At 41.9% G+C, this 15018-nt stretch overlaps 1 protein-coding gene across 2 annotated transcripts in view; it reads left to right on the top strand.

Annotated features, from left to right (window-relative positions):
- The window catches only part of KCNIP1 (potassium voltage-gated channel interacting protein 1), an 80527-nt gene that overhangs the window by 45052 nt on the left and 20457 nt on the right, over positions 1 to 15018 (top strand). For both annotated transcript variants that reach the window (XM_053716167.1, XM_053716168.1), the window contains one exon: positions 9866 to 9935. In XM_053716167.1, coding sequence (XP_053572142.1) covers positions 9866 to 9935 — 70 coding nt within the window. The remainder of the gene's footprint in view (positions 1 to 9865; positions 9936 to 15018) is intronic.

The following is a 15018-nucleotide window of genomic DNA, read 5'->3' as shown; positions in this document are numbered from 1 at the left end:
ACACTCTATGTGTACTAAAAAGTTATCTGACAGTAGAGCACATCCATATCCTATCATGATTCTGACACTTCATGACCTCTGACCTCTCCTCACATTGAAACTCACCAGTCCAGCGCTCACCTCAGTAAGGCTGCGTGTGGACAGCTTCATATTTATGGTGAAGGAAATCATGATGTGACTGTGGTGATTGATGCTGGGAGTACACAGCTGCCTCTACCAACCCGACGGTTCTGGTCTGTGCAGTAGGAGGCGAGGCGGCACTTCCGGGTATAGCTACGCTTAAGCCACTTCAGGATCCTGTATCAGCCATATTTAAGAAGGGAAGATGTATCGGTGTGACCGTATTATGCTAAGGGAAGTAAGGGCAAGCAAGTAAGCAGGAGAATTTACAGAGGTGGCAGCTAGTAGCGGGACTGCAAATCCTTATATACTCTAGCAGCGATGCAATGTTCTGTTCAGGAAAACAAAGCAGCTGAGTCTTTTTATTTCATTCCTCCTGTGTTTTGCGCGGCCTGATGTACTGCCTGCGCTACACAGAGAGGGAAGGTGCGCGGCTGCGCTACCGCGCACCTTAGAGGGAACAGTGGTCTCTACCCTAGCTAAGCGTACAACTATCCCCGTCGAGGACAGTTGTGCTTTCCTAGATCCTATGGGTAAAAAATTGGAGGGTCTCCTTAAGAAAATTTTTATACATCAAGGTTTTATTCTACAGCCTCTTGCATGCATTGCCCCAGTTACTGCTGCAGCAGCTTTTTGGTTCAAGTCTCTTGAGGAGGCTCTACAGGTGGAGATTCCGTTAGATGATATTTTAGACAGGATTAAAGCTCTTAAGTTAGCTAATTCCTTTATTTCTGACGCTGTTTTTCATTTAACCAAGCTAACAGCTAAGAATTCAGGTTTTGCTATTCTGGCGCACAGGGCGCTATGGCTTAAGTCCTGGTCAGCAGACGTTACTTCAAAACATCCCCTTCAAGGGACAGACCCTATTCGGGCCTGGCCTGAAGGAGATCATCTCTGACATTACTGGAGGAAAGGGTCATGCTCTTCCTCAGGATAGGTCCAGTAAATTAAGGACCAAGCAGAATAATTTTCGTTCCTTTCAAAACTTCAAGGGTGGCGCAGCTTCGGCTTCCTCTAATGCAGAACAAGAGGTAAATTTCGCCCAGTCCAAACCAGTCTGGAGACCTAACCAGACTTGGAACAAAGGGAAGCAGGCCAAGAAGCCTGCTGCTGACTCTAAGACAGCATGAAGGGGTAGCCCCCAATCCAGGACCAGATCTAGTAGGGGGCAGACTTTCTCTCTTCGCCCAGGCTTGGGCAAGAGACGTCCAGGATCCCTGGGCGCTAGAGATTGTTTCCCAGGGTTATCTTCTGGAATTCAAAGGATCATCTCCAAAGGGGAGATTTCATCTCTCCCAATTATCTGCAAACCAGATAAAGAGAGAGGCATTCTTACGTTGTGTTCAAGACCTACTGGTTATGGGAGTAATCCACCCAGTTCCAAGAGAGGAACAGGGACAGGGTTTCTATTCAAACCTGTTTATAGTTCCCAAAAAAGAGGGAACGTTCAGACCAATTTTGGATCTCAAGATCTTAAACAAATTTCTCAGGGTCCCATCCTTCAAAATGGAGACGATCCGAACCATCCTCCCTATGATCCAGGAGGGTCAGTATATGACTACCGTGGACTTAAAGGATGCTTATCTCCACATTCCGATTCACAGAAAGCATCATCAGTTCCTAAGGTTCGCTTCCTAGACAGGCATTACCAGTTTGTGGCTCTTCCCTTTGGGTTAGCGATGGCGCCAAGAGTCTTTATGAAGGTTCTAGGGTCCCTTCTGGTGGTCCTAAGACCGCGGGGCATAGCGGTGGCTCCTTACCTAGACGACATTCTGATTCAGGCGTCGACTTTTCAAATCACCAAGTCCCATACGGACATTGTTCTGGCCTTTCTGAGGTCTCACGGGTGGAAAGTGAACAGAAAAAAGAGTTCTCTTTCTCCCTTCACAAGAGTTTCCTTCCTAGGAACTCTGATAGATTCAGTAGAAATGAAGATTTTTCTGACGGAGGTCAGGATATCAAAGCTTCTAACTTCCTGCCGTGTTCTTCATTCCACTTCTCGGCCGTCAGTGGCTCAGTGTATGGAAATGATCGGCCTAATGATAGCCGCAATGGACATAGTTCCGTTTGCCCGCCTACATCTCAGACCACTGCAACTTTGCATGCTCAATCAGTGGAATGGGGACTACACAGATTTGTCTCCTCTGTTAAATTTGGATCAAAAGACCAGGGATTCTCTTCTCTGGTGGTTATCTCGGGTCCACCTGTCCAGGGGAATGAGTTTCCGCAGGCCAGAGTGGACTATAGTGACGACAGATGCCAGCCTTCTGGGCTGGGGTGCAGTCTGGAACTCTCTGAAGGCTCAGGGTTTGTGGACTCAGGAGGAAGCCCTCCTTCCGATAAACATTCTGGAGCTAGCTGCGGTCAGATTCATCAGATTTCAGTCGGACAATATCACGACTGTAGCCTATATCAACCATCAGGGGGGAACAAGGAGTCCCCTGGCAATGATGGAAGTTTCCAAGATAATTCTCTTTTCATCCGGGGGAGTGGGAGCTCCATCCGGAGGTATTTGCCCAGCTGATTCAACTATGGGGCAAACCAGAACTGGATCTGATGGCGTCTCGCCAGAACGCCAAGCTTCCTCGTTACAGGTCCAGGTCAAGGGATCCCCAGGCAACGCTGATAGATGCTCTAGCAGTGCCCTGGTCCTTCAACCTGGCTTATTTGTTTCCACCGTTTCCTCTCCTCCCTCGTCTGATTGCCAAGATCAAGCAGGAGAGAGCTTTGGTGATTTTGATAGCACCTGTGTGGCCAAGCAGGACTTGGTATGCAGATCTGGTGGACATGTCATCCTTCCCACCATGGACTCTGCCGCTGAGGCAGGACCTTCTACTCCAAGGTCCATTCAAACATCCAAATCTAGTTTCTCTGTGTCTGACTGCTTGGAGATTGAACGCTTGATTTTATCAAAACGTGGTTTCTCCAAGTCGGTCATTGATACCTTGATTCAGGCTCAAAAGCCTGTCACCAGGAAAATCATAAGATATGGTGTAAATATCTTCATTGGTGTGAATCCAAGGGTTACTCGTGGAGTAAGGTCAGGATTCCCAGGATACTATCTTTTCTTCAAGAAGGATTGGAAAAGGGATTATTGGCTAGTTCCTTAAAGGGACAGATTTCTGCTCTGTCTATTATTTTGCACAAGCGCCTGGCTGATGTTCCAGACGTTCAGGCGTTTTGTCAGGCTTTGGTTAGAATCAGGCCTGTGTTTAAACCTGTTGCTCCGCCATGGAGTTTAAATTTAGTTCTTAAAGTTCTTCAAGGGGTTCCGTTTGAAGCCTTGCATTCCATAGATATCAAGCTTTTATCTTGGAAAGTTCTGTTTTTAGTAGCTATCTCTTCGGCTCGAAGAGTTTCAGAGATATCTGCCTTGCAGTGTGATTCTCCTTATCTGATCTTCCATGCAGATAAGGTAGTTTTGCGTACCAAACCTGGGTTTCTTCCTAAGGTAGTATCTAATAGGAATATCAATCAGGAAATTGTTGTTCCGTCACTGTGTCCTAATCCTTCTTCAAAGAAGGAACGTCCGTTACACAATCTTGACGTGGTTTGTGCTTTAAAGTTTTATTTGCAAGCTACTAAGGATTTTCGTCAAACATCTGCATTGTTTGTTGTCTACTCTGGAAAGAGGAGAGGCCAAAAGGCTTCGGCAACTTCTCTTTCTTTTTGGCTAAGAAGCTTAATCCGTTTAGCTTATGAGACTGCTGGCCAGCAGCCTCCTGAAAGAATTACTGCTCATTCTACTAGAGCGGTAGCTTCCACATGGGCTTTTAAACATGAGGCCTCTGTTGAACAGATTTGTAAGGCGGCGACTTGGTCTTCGCTTCATACTTTTTCTAAATTCTACAAATTTGATACTTTTGCTTCCTCAGAGGCTATTTTTGGGAGAAAGGTCTTACAGGCAGTGGTGCCTTCCTTATAAGTACCTGCCTTGTCCCTCCCTTCATCCGTGTCCTAAAGCTTTGGTATTGGTATCCCACAAGTAATGGATGAACCCATGGACTGGATACACCTTACAAGAGAAAACAAAATTTATGCTTACCTGATAAATTTCTTTCTCTTGTGGTGTATCCAGTCCACGGCCCGCCCTGTCACTTTAAGGCAGGTGTTTTTATTTTTTAAAACTACAGTCACCACTGCACCATATAGTTTCTCCTTTTTCTTACTTGTCTTCGGTCGAATGACTGGAGGTGGGGGTTAGGGGAGGAGCTATATAGACAGCTCTGCTGGGGGTGTCCTCTTGCAACTTCCTGTTGGGAAGGAGAATATCCCACAAGTAATGGATGAACACCACAAGAGAAAGAAATTTATCAGGTAAGCATACATTTTTTTTTATTAAAAAATAACAGTTCTAGTCAGTTTTGGCACTTTAAACTTGGTAGGAGTGAAGTGTTAGAAAACAAACGGCACTGAAAAGTGCCTTTACATTGCAGTCTATGGGAACTGTCCCCCACCCTCCATAGCATTCATCCCTCTCTCTCCCCACCCTCAATAACATTCATCCCTCTCTCTCCCCACCCTCTATAGAATTCATCCCTTTCTCTCCCCACCCTCAATAGTATACATCACTCTCTGTCCCCACCCTCCATAGCATACATTTCTCTCTTTTACCACCCTCCATAGAATTAATCCCTCTCTCCTCCTACCCTCAATAGCATACATCACTCTCTTTCCCCACCCTCCATAGCATACATCACTCTCTTTCCCCACCCTCAATAGCATACATCACTCTCTTTCACAACCTCCATAGCATACATCACTCTCTTTCCCCACCCTCAATAGCATACATCACTCTCTTTCCCCACCCTCAATAGCATTAATCACTCTCTTTCCCCACCCTCAATAGCATACATCACTCTCTTTCCCACCCTCAATAGCATACATCACTCTCTTTCCCCACCCTCAATAGCATACATCACTCTCTTTCCCCACCCTCAATAGCATACATCACTCTCTTTCCCCACCCTCCATAGCATACATTCCTCTCTCTCACCACCCTCCATAGAATTCATCCCCCCCAAACCCTGCACAGTATACATCACTCTCTCTCCCCACCATACATAGAATACATCCCTCTGTCTCCCCACCCTCCATAGCATACATCCCTCTCTCTTCCCACCCTCCATAGCATACATCCCCCTCTCTCCCCACCCTCCATAGCATACATCCCTCTCTCTCCTCACCCTGCATAGCATACATCCCTCTCTCTTCCCACACTCCATAGCATACATCCCTCTCTCTCCCACCCTCCATAGCATTCATCCCTCTCTCTCCCCACCCTCCATAGCATACATCCCTCTCTCTTCCCACCCTCCATACCATACATCCCTCTCTCTCCCCACCCTCCACAGCATACATCCCTCTCTCTCCCCACCCTCCATAGCATACATCCATCTCTCTCTCTCCACCCTCCATAGAAATCATCTCTCTCTCTCCCCACCCTCCATAGCATACATCCCTCTCTCTTCCCACCCTCCATAGCATACATCCCTGTCTCTTCCCACCCTCCATAGCATACATCACTCTCTTTCCCCACCCTCAATAGCATACATCACTCTCTTTCCACCCTCAATAGCATACATCACTCTTTTTCCCCACCCTCAATAGCATACATCACTCTCTTTCCCCACCCTCAATAGCATACATCACTCTCTTTCCCCACCCTCAATAGCATACATCACTCTCTTTCCCCAACCTCAATAGCATACATCACTCTCTTTCCCCACCCTCAATAGCATACGTCACTCTCTTTCCCCACCCTCAATAGCATACATCACTCTCTTTCCCCACCCTTAATAGCATACATCACTCTCTTTCCCCACCCTCCATAGCATACATTCCTCTCTCTCACCACCCTCCATAGAATTCATCCCCCCTCCCAACCCTCCACAGTATACATCCTCTCTCTCCCCACCCTACATAGAATACATCCCTCTGTCTCCCCACCCTCCATAGCATACATCACTCTCTCTTCCCACCATCCATAGCATACATCCCCCTCTCTCCCCACCCTCCATAGCATTCATCCCTCTCTCTCCCCACCCTCCATAGCATACATCCCTCTGTCTCCCCACCCTCCATAGCATACATCACTCTCTCTCCCCACCCTCCATAGCATACATCCCTCTCTCTTCCCACCCTCCATAGGATACATCCCTCTCTCTCCCCACCCTCCATAGCATACATCCCCTCTCTCCCCACCCTCCATAGCATACATCCCTCTCTCTCCCCACCCTCCATAGCATACATCTATCTCTCTCTCCACCCTCCATAGAAATCATCTCTCTCTTTTGCCACCCTCCATAGCATACATACCTTTCTCTTCCCACCCTCCATAGCATACATCCCTGTCTCTTCCCACCCTCCATAGCATACATCCCTGTCTCTCCCCACCCTCCATAGCATACATCACTCTCTCTTCCCACCCTCCATAGCATACATCCCTCTCTCTCCACACCCTCCATAGTATTCATTCCTCTCTCTCCCCACCCTCCATAGCATACATCTCTCTCTCTCCCCACCCTCCATAGCATACATCCCTCTCTCCCCTATCCTCCATAGCATGCATCCCTCTCTCTCCCCACACTCCATAGCATACATCTCTCTCTCTCCCCCACCCTCCATTGCATACATCCATCTCTCTCTCCACCCTTCATAGAAATCATCTCTCTCTCTCTTCCCACCCTCCATAGCATACATCCCTCTCTCTTCCCACCCTCCATAGCATACATCCCTGTCTCTCCCCACCCTCCATAGCATACATCCCTGTCTCTCCCCACCCTCCATAGCATACATCCCTCTCTCTTCCCACCCTCCATAGCATTCATCCCTCTCTCTCCCCACCCTCCATAGCATACATATCTCTCTCTCTCCACCCTCCATAGCATACATCCCTCTATCCCCCCATCCTCCATAGCATGCATCCCTCTCTCTCCCCACACTCCATAGCATACATCTCTCTCCCTACCCCCACCCTTCATAGCATACATCCCTCTCTCTCCCTACCCTCCGTAGCATACATCCCTCTCTCTCCCCACCCTCCATAGAATTCATCCCTCTGTCCACCAACCTTCTCATTTATCTCATCTTCATCTACTTTAACTACTTTCTCAAATTCACATTCCTCTCTGTCATCAGTTTCTCATCAGACCCACAACGGGCCCTCACATTCCCTTCTTTACTAAAAACACTCCTCAAACTATGTGTCCTGATGAAGGAATGTAAATGTGGTCTAAAGATATTTTAATTTTGGTAAAAAAAAATATTGTATTAAATTTAAAGAATATATTTTAATCAAAATGATTATCACTGTGGGTGGGCGGTCCGTACACCGACCAAGATGGCTGCTTTTTAATAATGGCTGGGGCCTGGTGCTGATAAATCTGCTGTTTATCACCCATTTGATTAGCAATCTGTGTCCTATTTGACAGACATTTTGAAGACTAATACCTAAGGAACAGATTTATCTACTTCTTATCTAGAATCTCAACCACGCAGACCGGATTAGATGTGGTACGCAGCGGAGGCCTACTAAACGGCCTGGCCCACATCTACCCTCCCTTCCCTAATTCCTGATAGATCAAGTTTAGCAGCTCTGATAGCTGTCCCCAATTCCTAACACTACAGTCGCAGAAGTTGCAAGTAGTTAGTTGCCCTCTGATACTTGCCTCGATATGAGCAATTTAGAATATTTTCTCGGGTGGGACATGGAGGTGTCTTGCCGAGCAATACAGATCTTGCTAGAGAACTTTGAAAGAGAGCTGTGCAACACTATAGCAGACGCATTTAAACCATTGCTTTGCCGATCTCCTAACATAGATATCAGTAGCCAGAACACTGCTGAGATACGGCTCCCCAGCCAGTATGAACCTGGGCCCCCATTGACTTACCTAGCTCCTGCTTATACACTACTGAGCCCTACAGAACCCTCCGAGATCAGCAAACAGAGATATGGAGAGTCCGATGCTGAGTGGAGTACTAAGGTGACGTCGCACCACACTGTGGATCCTCAGCCGACCGATAAACTAAGTATACCCAATACAGACCTAATGGTGTTCCATCCACGGGGTGATGTGGCCAGCCGCCCCGACTCTAACATAAGTGGCACGTCCTCACTACACTACACACTGCAACCAGCATGGACCCCAACATACGTCTCCTCATCCGGGGGACTCTAACCAGGGCCAAATGAGAGCGCCGCCATCAATAACCTGGCGACCCAGAGATATACTGTCATGTCCAGACCTTATCCTGAACCTTGACCCGGGTTCTGGCAACTCAGCGCGGCCCCGTGGTCTAAGAAACATGTTTCTGGGCTAGTTATTTAAAGTGTTATAGAGGGATTAAACTTGTAGGAGAGTTATTTATATATGCTATGTCAATAATAGTATTGCTTCTCCCCAAACATAACGATGTATATTTAATATTGTTCTGGGTTCTGTAACATATGTGCAGCTTATTGTTTTTTCTATGCACTGTATATAAAAATTGGAAAATGAGGCCAGTCATCCGAGACCCAAAAGTGGTCTCCTTTGATCAAAGATAACCTTCTGTGATTTGTATTTTTCTACACTGCTGAGGCCCGAGAGTGACCTCTTGTGTCTTTTTAGGAGGTTTATCTATTATTTGGCAGACTGTTGATATATTACTTTCTTTATATTTATTTTTTGATGTATCGATTGCCAGCCTGAAACTCTTATTTCATGCAAATATTGCATTGTTCTCATTTATCACTGTTTTATATTTATTTATGCCTTATTTTGAGCCTCAAATAAAAATCATTAAAAATAAAAATGATTATCACTGTAATATTTATGATGTCAGCAATTATGTCATTAATGTGACACTGTATGTAAAATAATCAGTGATTTAAACAATTTAGGTGGTGTCATTGATATAAGTAAACACTCTTTGTAGCTTTCCTTGACATGTAATCTGTAATAATGCTGTGCTTTATAAAATAGGTTAAATAGTTTCCAATCATCCTTACTTATTTCTCCATAAAGTTTTCAAGTTCGAGTATAGAGCACTGAAACTAATTAAATAGTAACATGATCCATTAAAGAGACGAATTCTGATAGAGCATTCCGTTTTAAGCAACTTTCCAAATTGCTTTCATTACAAAACTGTGCACAGTCATTTAATATACACACTCTCTGAGGCACCGGCTAGTATGCTACTACTAAGCATGTGCAAGAATTCACTGTGTTTATGTTTATGATTCTGTGATTGGCTGATGGCTTTCACATGATACAGGGGCCGTCAAATTAAAGCAAACTTTGAAATTAATTGCTAATGGAATGTCTTGTTATTATGCATGTGTTGATTATGCAATTCTACTATATTTTATATATCATATACATTGTTGTTATATACAAAATGTTTAATAGGAAACAACAATTGATGATTGAGGTGTCAGTTTGGTACCTGTATGTTACTTGCTGCTACACCTTCTTAATTGTTTATCTCCTCTTTGGGTTTGTGATCTGCTTGATAGATTGAAAGGTAGAAAACTAGACAGATGATTATTCAAATGTTTTCAGTTCTTTATACAATATGTACCTAATACATATAACAAATTAATTTAATTATTTGCATTACTTAGGTTATTTGATATTTGTCCTTACATAATTAAACATTAGTTTAACTGAGATCTATTAGCTTCCATATTATGTTCTTGACCATATGTTTTATTATCAATGATTATAATTGTATTTTTAATTTTATTTTTATTTGATCTAAGGAATGTCCAGCAGGAGCTGTTAATGAAGATATCTTCAAACAAATATATTCACAGTTTTTTCCTCATGGAGGTGAGTAGATTAGATCATAATATGTATTAGTAGTTTACTGAATATTTACTGATTCATAATCATTTTGTTGTTGAAGCTTTTTAGTTATTGTTTATTTTACAGTACATGGTCATTCAAAAGGAAAAATTGAATTTTTATGTTTTCTATCATGAATTTTAAAATAAATACCCTTTATCGAAGTGTGTTGCTGTGGGGTCTACTAGGGGTTAAAGCCCCAAACGTTCTCTGGTAGAAACCTTAAAGTTGTCTTTTTACAAATACACATATAAATTATGTTAGGGTAGTTTTCTATTCACTGTTTATTACAACCTGTATGTGTGCCTGGAAGCCGTAAAATAGTTCTCTATATGTGTAATTACATGATGTATAGCTGCCACCTGCTCTCATTATGTGTCATAGTACATTAAAAGTGCAAACATGAATTGCTTCTTTTGTTTTGTTAGAGCATTTTTGTTTTACATAAAATTCTTTTTTTTTTTTTCACAATGTGTGCCATGTGCCATTCCTGAGCAAGACTCAGCTTGTGATTGGTGGACACCTATGTATGCTTCTCCTTATTGTCTCACATTCTGTTTCCATCCCAAGAGTGGAAGCATTTACTAACTCGGGGCCTGGTTTTAATTGACTATCAGCTAGATTACGAGTTTTGCGTTATGAGCGGCTTGGTGCTAACTTGCAAGTTATTGTCACCGCTCACCTCCCTATAGCGCTGCTATTACAGGTTTTCATCAACCCGGCGTTAGCAGGCAATAAGTGAGCGTTGAGCAAAATTGAGCTCCATACCGCACTTAAATACCAGCGCTGCTTTGAGCTGGTTTTACGTGCTCGTGCACAATTTCACCATAGACATCCATGGGAGAGCCTGCTGAAAAAAAGCCTAACACCTGCAATAAAGGAGTATAAAGCTCCGTAACGCAGCCCCATTGATTCCTATGGGGAAAGAAAATGTATGCTTACACCTAAAACCCTAACATAAACCCTGAGTCTAAACACCCCTAATCTGCCGGCCCTGACATCGCCGCCACCTATAGTACACTTAATAACCCCTAATCTGCCGCCCGACATCGCCGCCACCTATATTACACTTATTAACCCCTAATCTTCTGCCCCCGACATCGCTGCCACCTACCTACACTTATTAACCCATAATCTGCCGCCCCTAACATTGCCGCCACCTACATTACACTTATTAACCCCTAATCTGCCGCCCCCAATGTCATCGCTACCTACCTACACTTATTAACCCCTAATCTGCTGCCCCAATGTCACCGCCACTATACTAACGTTATTAACTCTAACCCTAACACCCACTATCTTTAATATAATTAAAATAAATCTAAATAAAAATTACTATCATTAACTGAATAATTCCTATTTAAAACTAAATACTTACCTATAAAATAAACCCTAAACTAGATACAATATAACTAATAGTTACATTGTAGCTAGCTTAGGTTTTATTTTTATTTCACATATAAGTTTGTATTTATTTTAACTAGGTAGACTAGTTAGTAAATAGACATTAACTATTTACCAACTACCTAGCTAACATAAATACAAACTTACCTGTAAAATAAAACCTAACCTGTCTTACACTAACACCTAACCTTACACAACAATTAAATAAATTACGTTAATTAAATACAATTAACTAAATTACAAAAAAAACAAAAAACACTAAATTACACAAAATAAAAAAGAAATGATCAAATATTTAAACTAATTACACCTAATCTAATAGCCTTATCAAAATAAAAAGCCCCCAAAATAAAAAAAAAACCTAGCCTAAACTAAACTGCCATAAGCCCTTAAAAGGGCCTTTTGCAGGGCATTGCCCCAAAGAAATCAGCTCTTTTACCTGTAAAAAAAAAATACAAACAACCCCCCCAACAGTAAAACCCACCACCCACACAACCAACCCCCCAAATAAAACCCTTTCTAAATAAACCTAAGCTCCTCATTGCCCTGAAAAGGGCATTTGGATGGGCATTGCCCTTAAAAGGGCATTTAGCTCTTTTTCAGCCTAAACTCTAAGCTAAAAATAAAACCCACCCAATAAACCCTTAAAAAAAACATAACACTAACCCCCGAAGATCCACTTACAGTTTTTGAAGACCGGACATCCATCCTCAATGAAGCGGCAGAAGACCTCATCAAAGCCGGCAGAAGTCTTCATCCAAGCGGGCCGAAGTCTTCATCCAAGCCGGCAAAAGTCTTCATTGAGACAGCATTTTCTATCTTCATCCATCCGGCACGTAGCGGCTCCATCTTCAAGACATCCGGCGTGGAGCATCCTCTTCTGACGATGGCTAACGAAGAATGAAGGTTCCTTTAAGGGACGTGATCCAAGATGACGTCCCTTGAATGCCGCTTGGCTGATAGAATTTCAGGGTTTGGGCTGAAAAAGAGCTAAATGCCATTTTAAGGGCAATGCCTATCCAAATGCCCTTTTCAGGGCAATGGGGAGCTTAGTTTTTTTTAGATAGGATTTAATTTGGGGGGTTTGGTTGTGTGGGTGGTGGGTTTTACTGTTGGGGGGTTGTTTGCATTTTTTTTTACAGGTAAAAGAGCTGATTTCTTTGGGGCAATGCCCCGCAAAAGGCCCTTTTAAGGGCTATTGGCAGTTTAGTTTAGGCTAGGTTTTCTTTTTATTTTGTGGGGGCTTTTTTATTTTGATAGGGCTAATAGATTAGGTGTAATTAGTTTAAATATTTGATAATTTCTTTTTATTTTGTGTAATTTAGTGGGGGGTTTTGTAGTTTAGTTAATTGTATTTAATTGATGTCATTTATTTAATTGTAGTGTAAGGTTAGGTGCTATGGTAAGACAGGTTAGGTTTTATTTTACAGGTAAATTGGTATTTATTTTAGCTAGGTAGCTAGTAAATAGTTAATAACTATTTACTAACTAGTCTACCTAGTTAAAATAAATACAAACTTAGCTGTAAAATAAAAATAAAACCTAAGATAGCTACAATGTAACTATTAGTTATATTGTAGCTAGTTTAGGATTTATTTTATAGGTAAGAATTTCGTTTTAAATAGGAATTATTTAGTTAATGATAGTAATTTTTATTTAGATTTATTTTATTTTTTTTAAAGTTAGGGGTGTTAGGGTTAGACTTAGGGTTAGGTTTAGGGGTTTATAACTTTAGTATAGTGGCAGCGATTTTGTGGGCAGCAAATTAGGGGTTAATAACAGTAATGTAGGTTGCGGCAATGTTAGGGACAGCAGATTAGGGGTTAAGAATATTTAACTAGTGTTTGCGATGCGGGAGTACGGTGGTTTAGGGTTTAATGTTTATTATAGTGGCGGCGATGTCCTGAGCAGCAGATTAGGGGTTAGCAATTTTATTTTAGTGTTTGCGATGCGGGTGGGCCTCAGTTTAGGGGTTAATAGGTAGTTTATGGGTGTACTTTTTAGCACTTTAGTTATGAGTTTTATGCTACAGCTTTGTAGCGCAAAACCCATAACTACTGACTTTCAGTTTACGGTATGGATTTTGACGGTATACACTGTACCGCTCACATTTTGGCCGGACAGGCAAACTCGTAAAACCGACACTATGGAAGTCGCATTGAAAAAGGATTTTTGAAAGCTGCGGTAGTTACGCTGCGTTACGGCCAAAAAAGTGTGCGGTGCACCTATACCTGCAAGACTCGTAATACCAGCAGTAGTGAAAAAGAGCCAAAATGCTGCTTTTTCACCCATAACGCAAAACTCGTAATCTAGCCATATGTGCTTTACCACTTTGAATATGTTAATTTCATAGTGATAAAGGGATTTTGTTTAAAAATAAAATGCTCAAATTAATGTTAACTTATACCCTGTTCTTTTAAGATGTGTTTTTGGGGGAATTATCAGGGGAGAACCCATGGAGGGTTCCTTTATAGGTTGTAGACCCAGATACATTTACAACTTATACCTCTATCTTTATTCAAAATGAAGAATATCACAGTATTAAAAACTCATATTTTTAGAATACTCATAGTAATGTAAAAATAATATGTTATTTACTTTTGATTGCAAATATTTGGTTGTCCAGCTATATTTTTTAAATTAATTAAATTATTTAAATTATTAAGTTAAGACTATTTTGCATTTTTGTGCATAATATTTCACATAATTAACCAATTTACAGGAGCCATTATATATTGTAGCATGACCTGGAAGTAACATTAAAGCTGATAAATTACTTATAGAAATATTAAATATCTTCCTCATATTGTTATTTTTTTTTTTTTACCTGAGACATGCATAATCATTTGATGAATTAATCTCATTATGTTAATTAATTTTATTCATTAGTTCTTTGCACATTTGCCTATATTATTGTATTTTTAAACTACCTTTTATATTAACTTGAGCAAGTCCCATAACTTATTTGAATTGAATTAAGAAAATGCTGATTTATTTGGAAACTGAAATACAAATTAAGATTAATTGTTCAAATTGTGGTTTTAGAAAATAAATTATATAAGTTGCATATATATATATATATATATATATATATACAGTATATATATATATATATATATATATACTTTGTGTTCCTTCAATGGGGAATTATAGTTTTTAGATATAAAGGGGTCGATCCGATATAAATCGTCGCCCGCAAAAGCCGGAGACGCCAATATTTGCGCGGGTTTGGTATCACATATACGGCGTAACCTAGAAGTTACGCCCGTATATTTCTGCCGTCGCCCGCAGTTTTTTGGGCCATAGGCAGGTATACCAAACCCGCGCAGTTTGGTATCCAATATGCAGCGTAAGGACTCACGTGGCGAAAATGGAGAAAACTTACTCCATTTTCACCTCGCCACAAAAAGCAGCCGTAAGAAGCCTTACGCTGACTATTGGAGCCCCGTAACTTCCTAAACTGGCTGCTAAAATAAACCTAACACCTAACGCATGCGCAATGTCTATCTCCCTGTCAACCGCGATCTGCTAAAATAAACCTAACACCTAACGCATGTGCATTGTCTATCTCCCTGTCAACCGCGATCCCCCCCGAAATCCCTAATAAAGTTATTACCCCCTAAACCGCCGCTCCCGGACCCCGCCGCCATCTACATAAACTAAC

Source organism: Bombina bombina, chromosome 6 (genome assembly GCF_027579735.1).
Source record: "Bombina bombina isolate aBomBom1 chromosome 6, aBomBom1.pri, whole genome shotgun sequence".
Taxonomy (NCBI): domain Eukaryota; kingdom Metazoa; phylum Chordata; class Amphibia; order Anura; family Bombinatoridae; genus Bombina; species Bombina bombina.
Note: the sequence above shows the minus strand (reverse complement) of the source record. Positions and strands in the feature narration are given on the sequence as shown.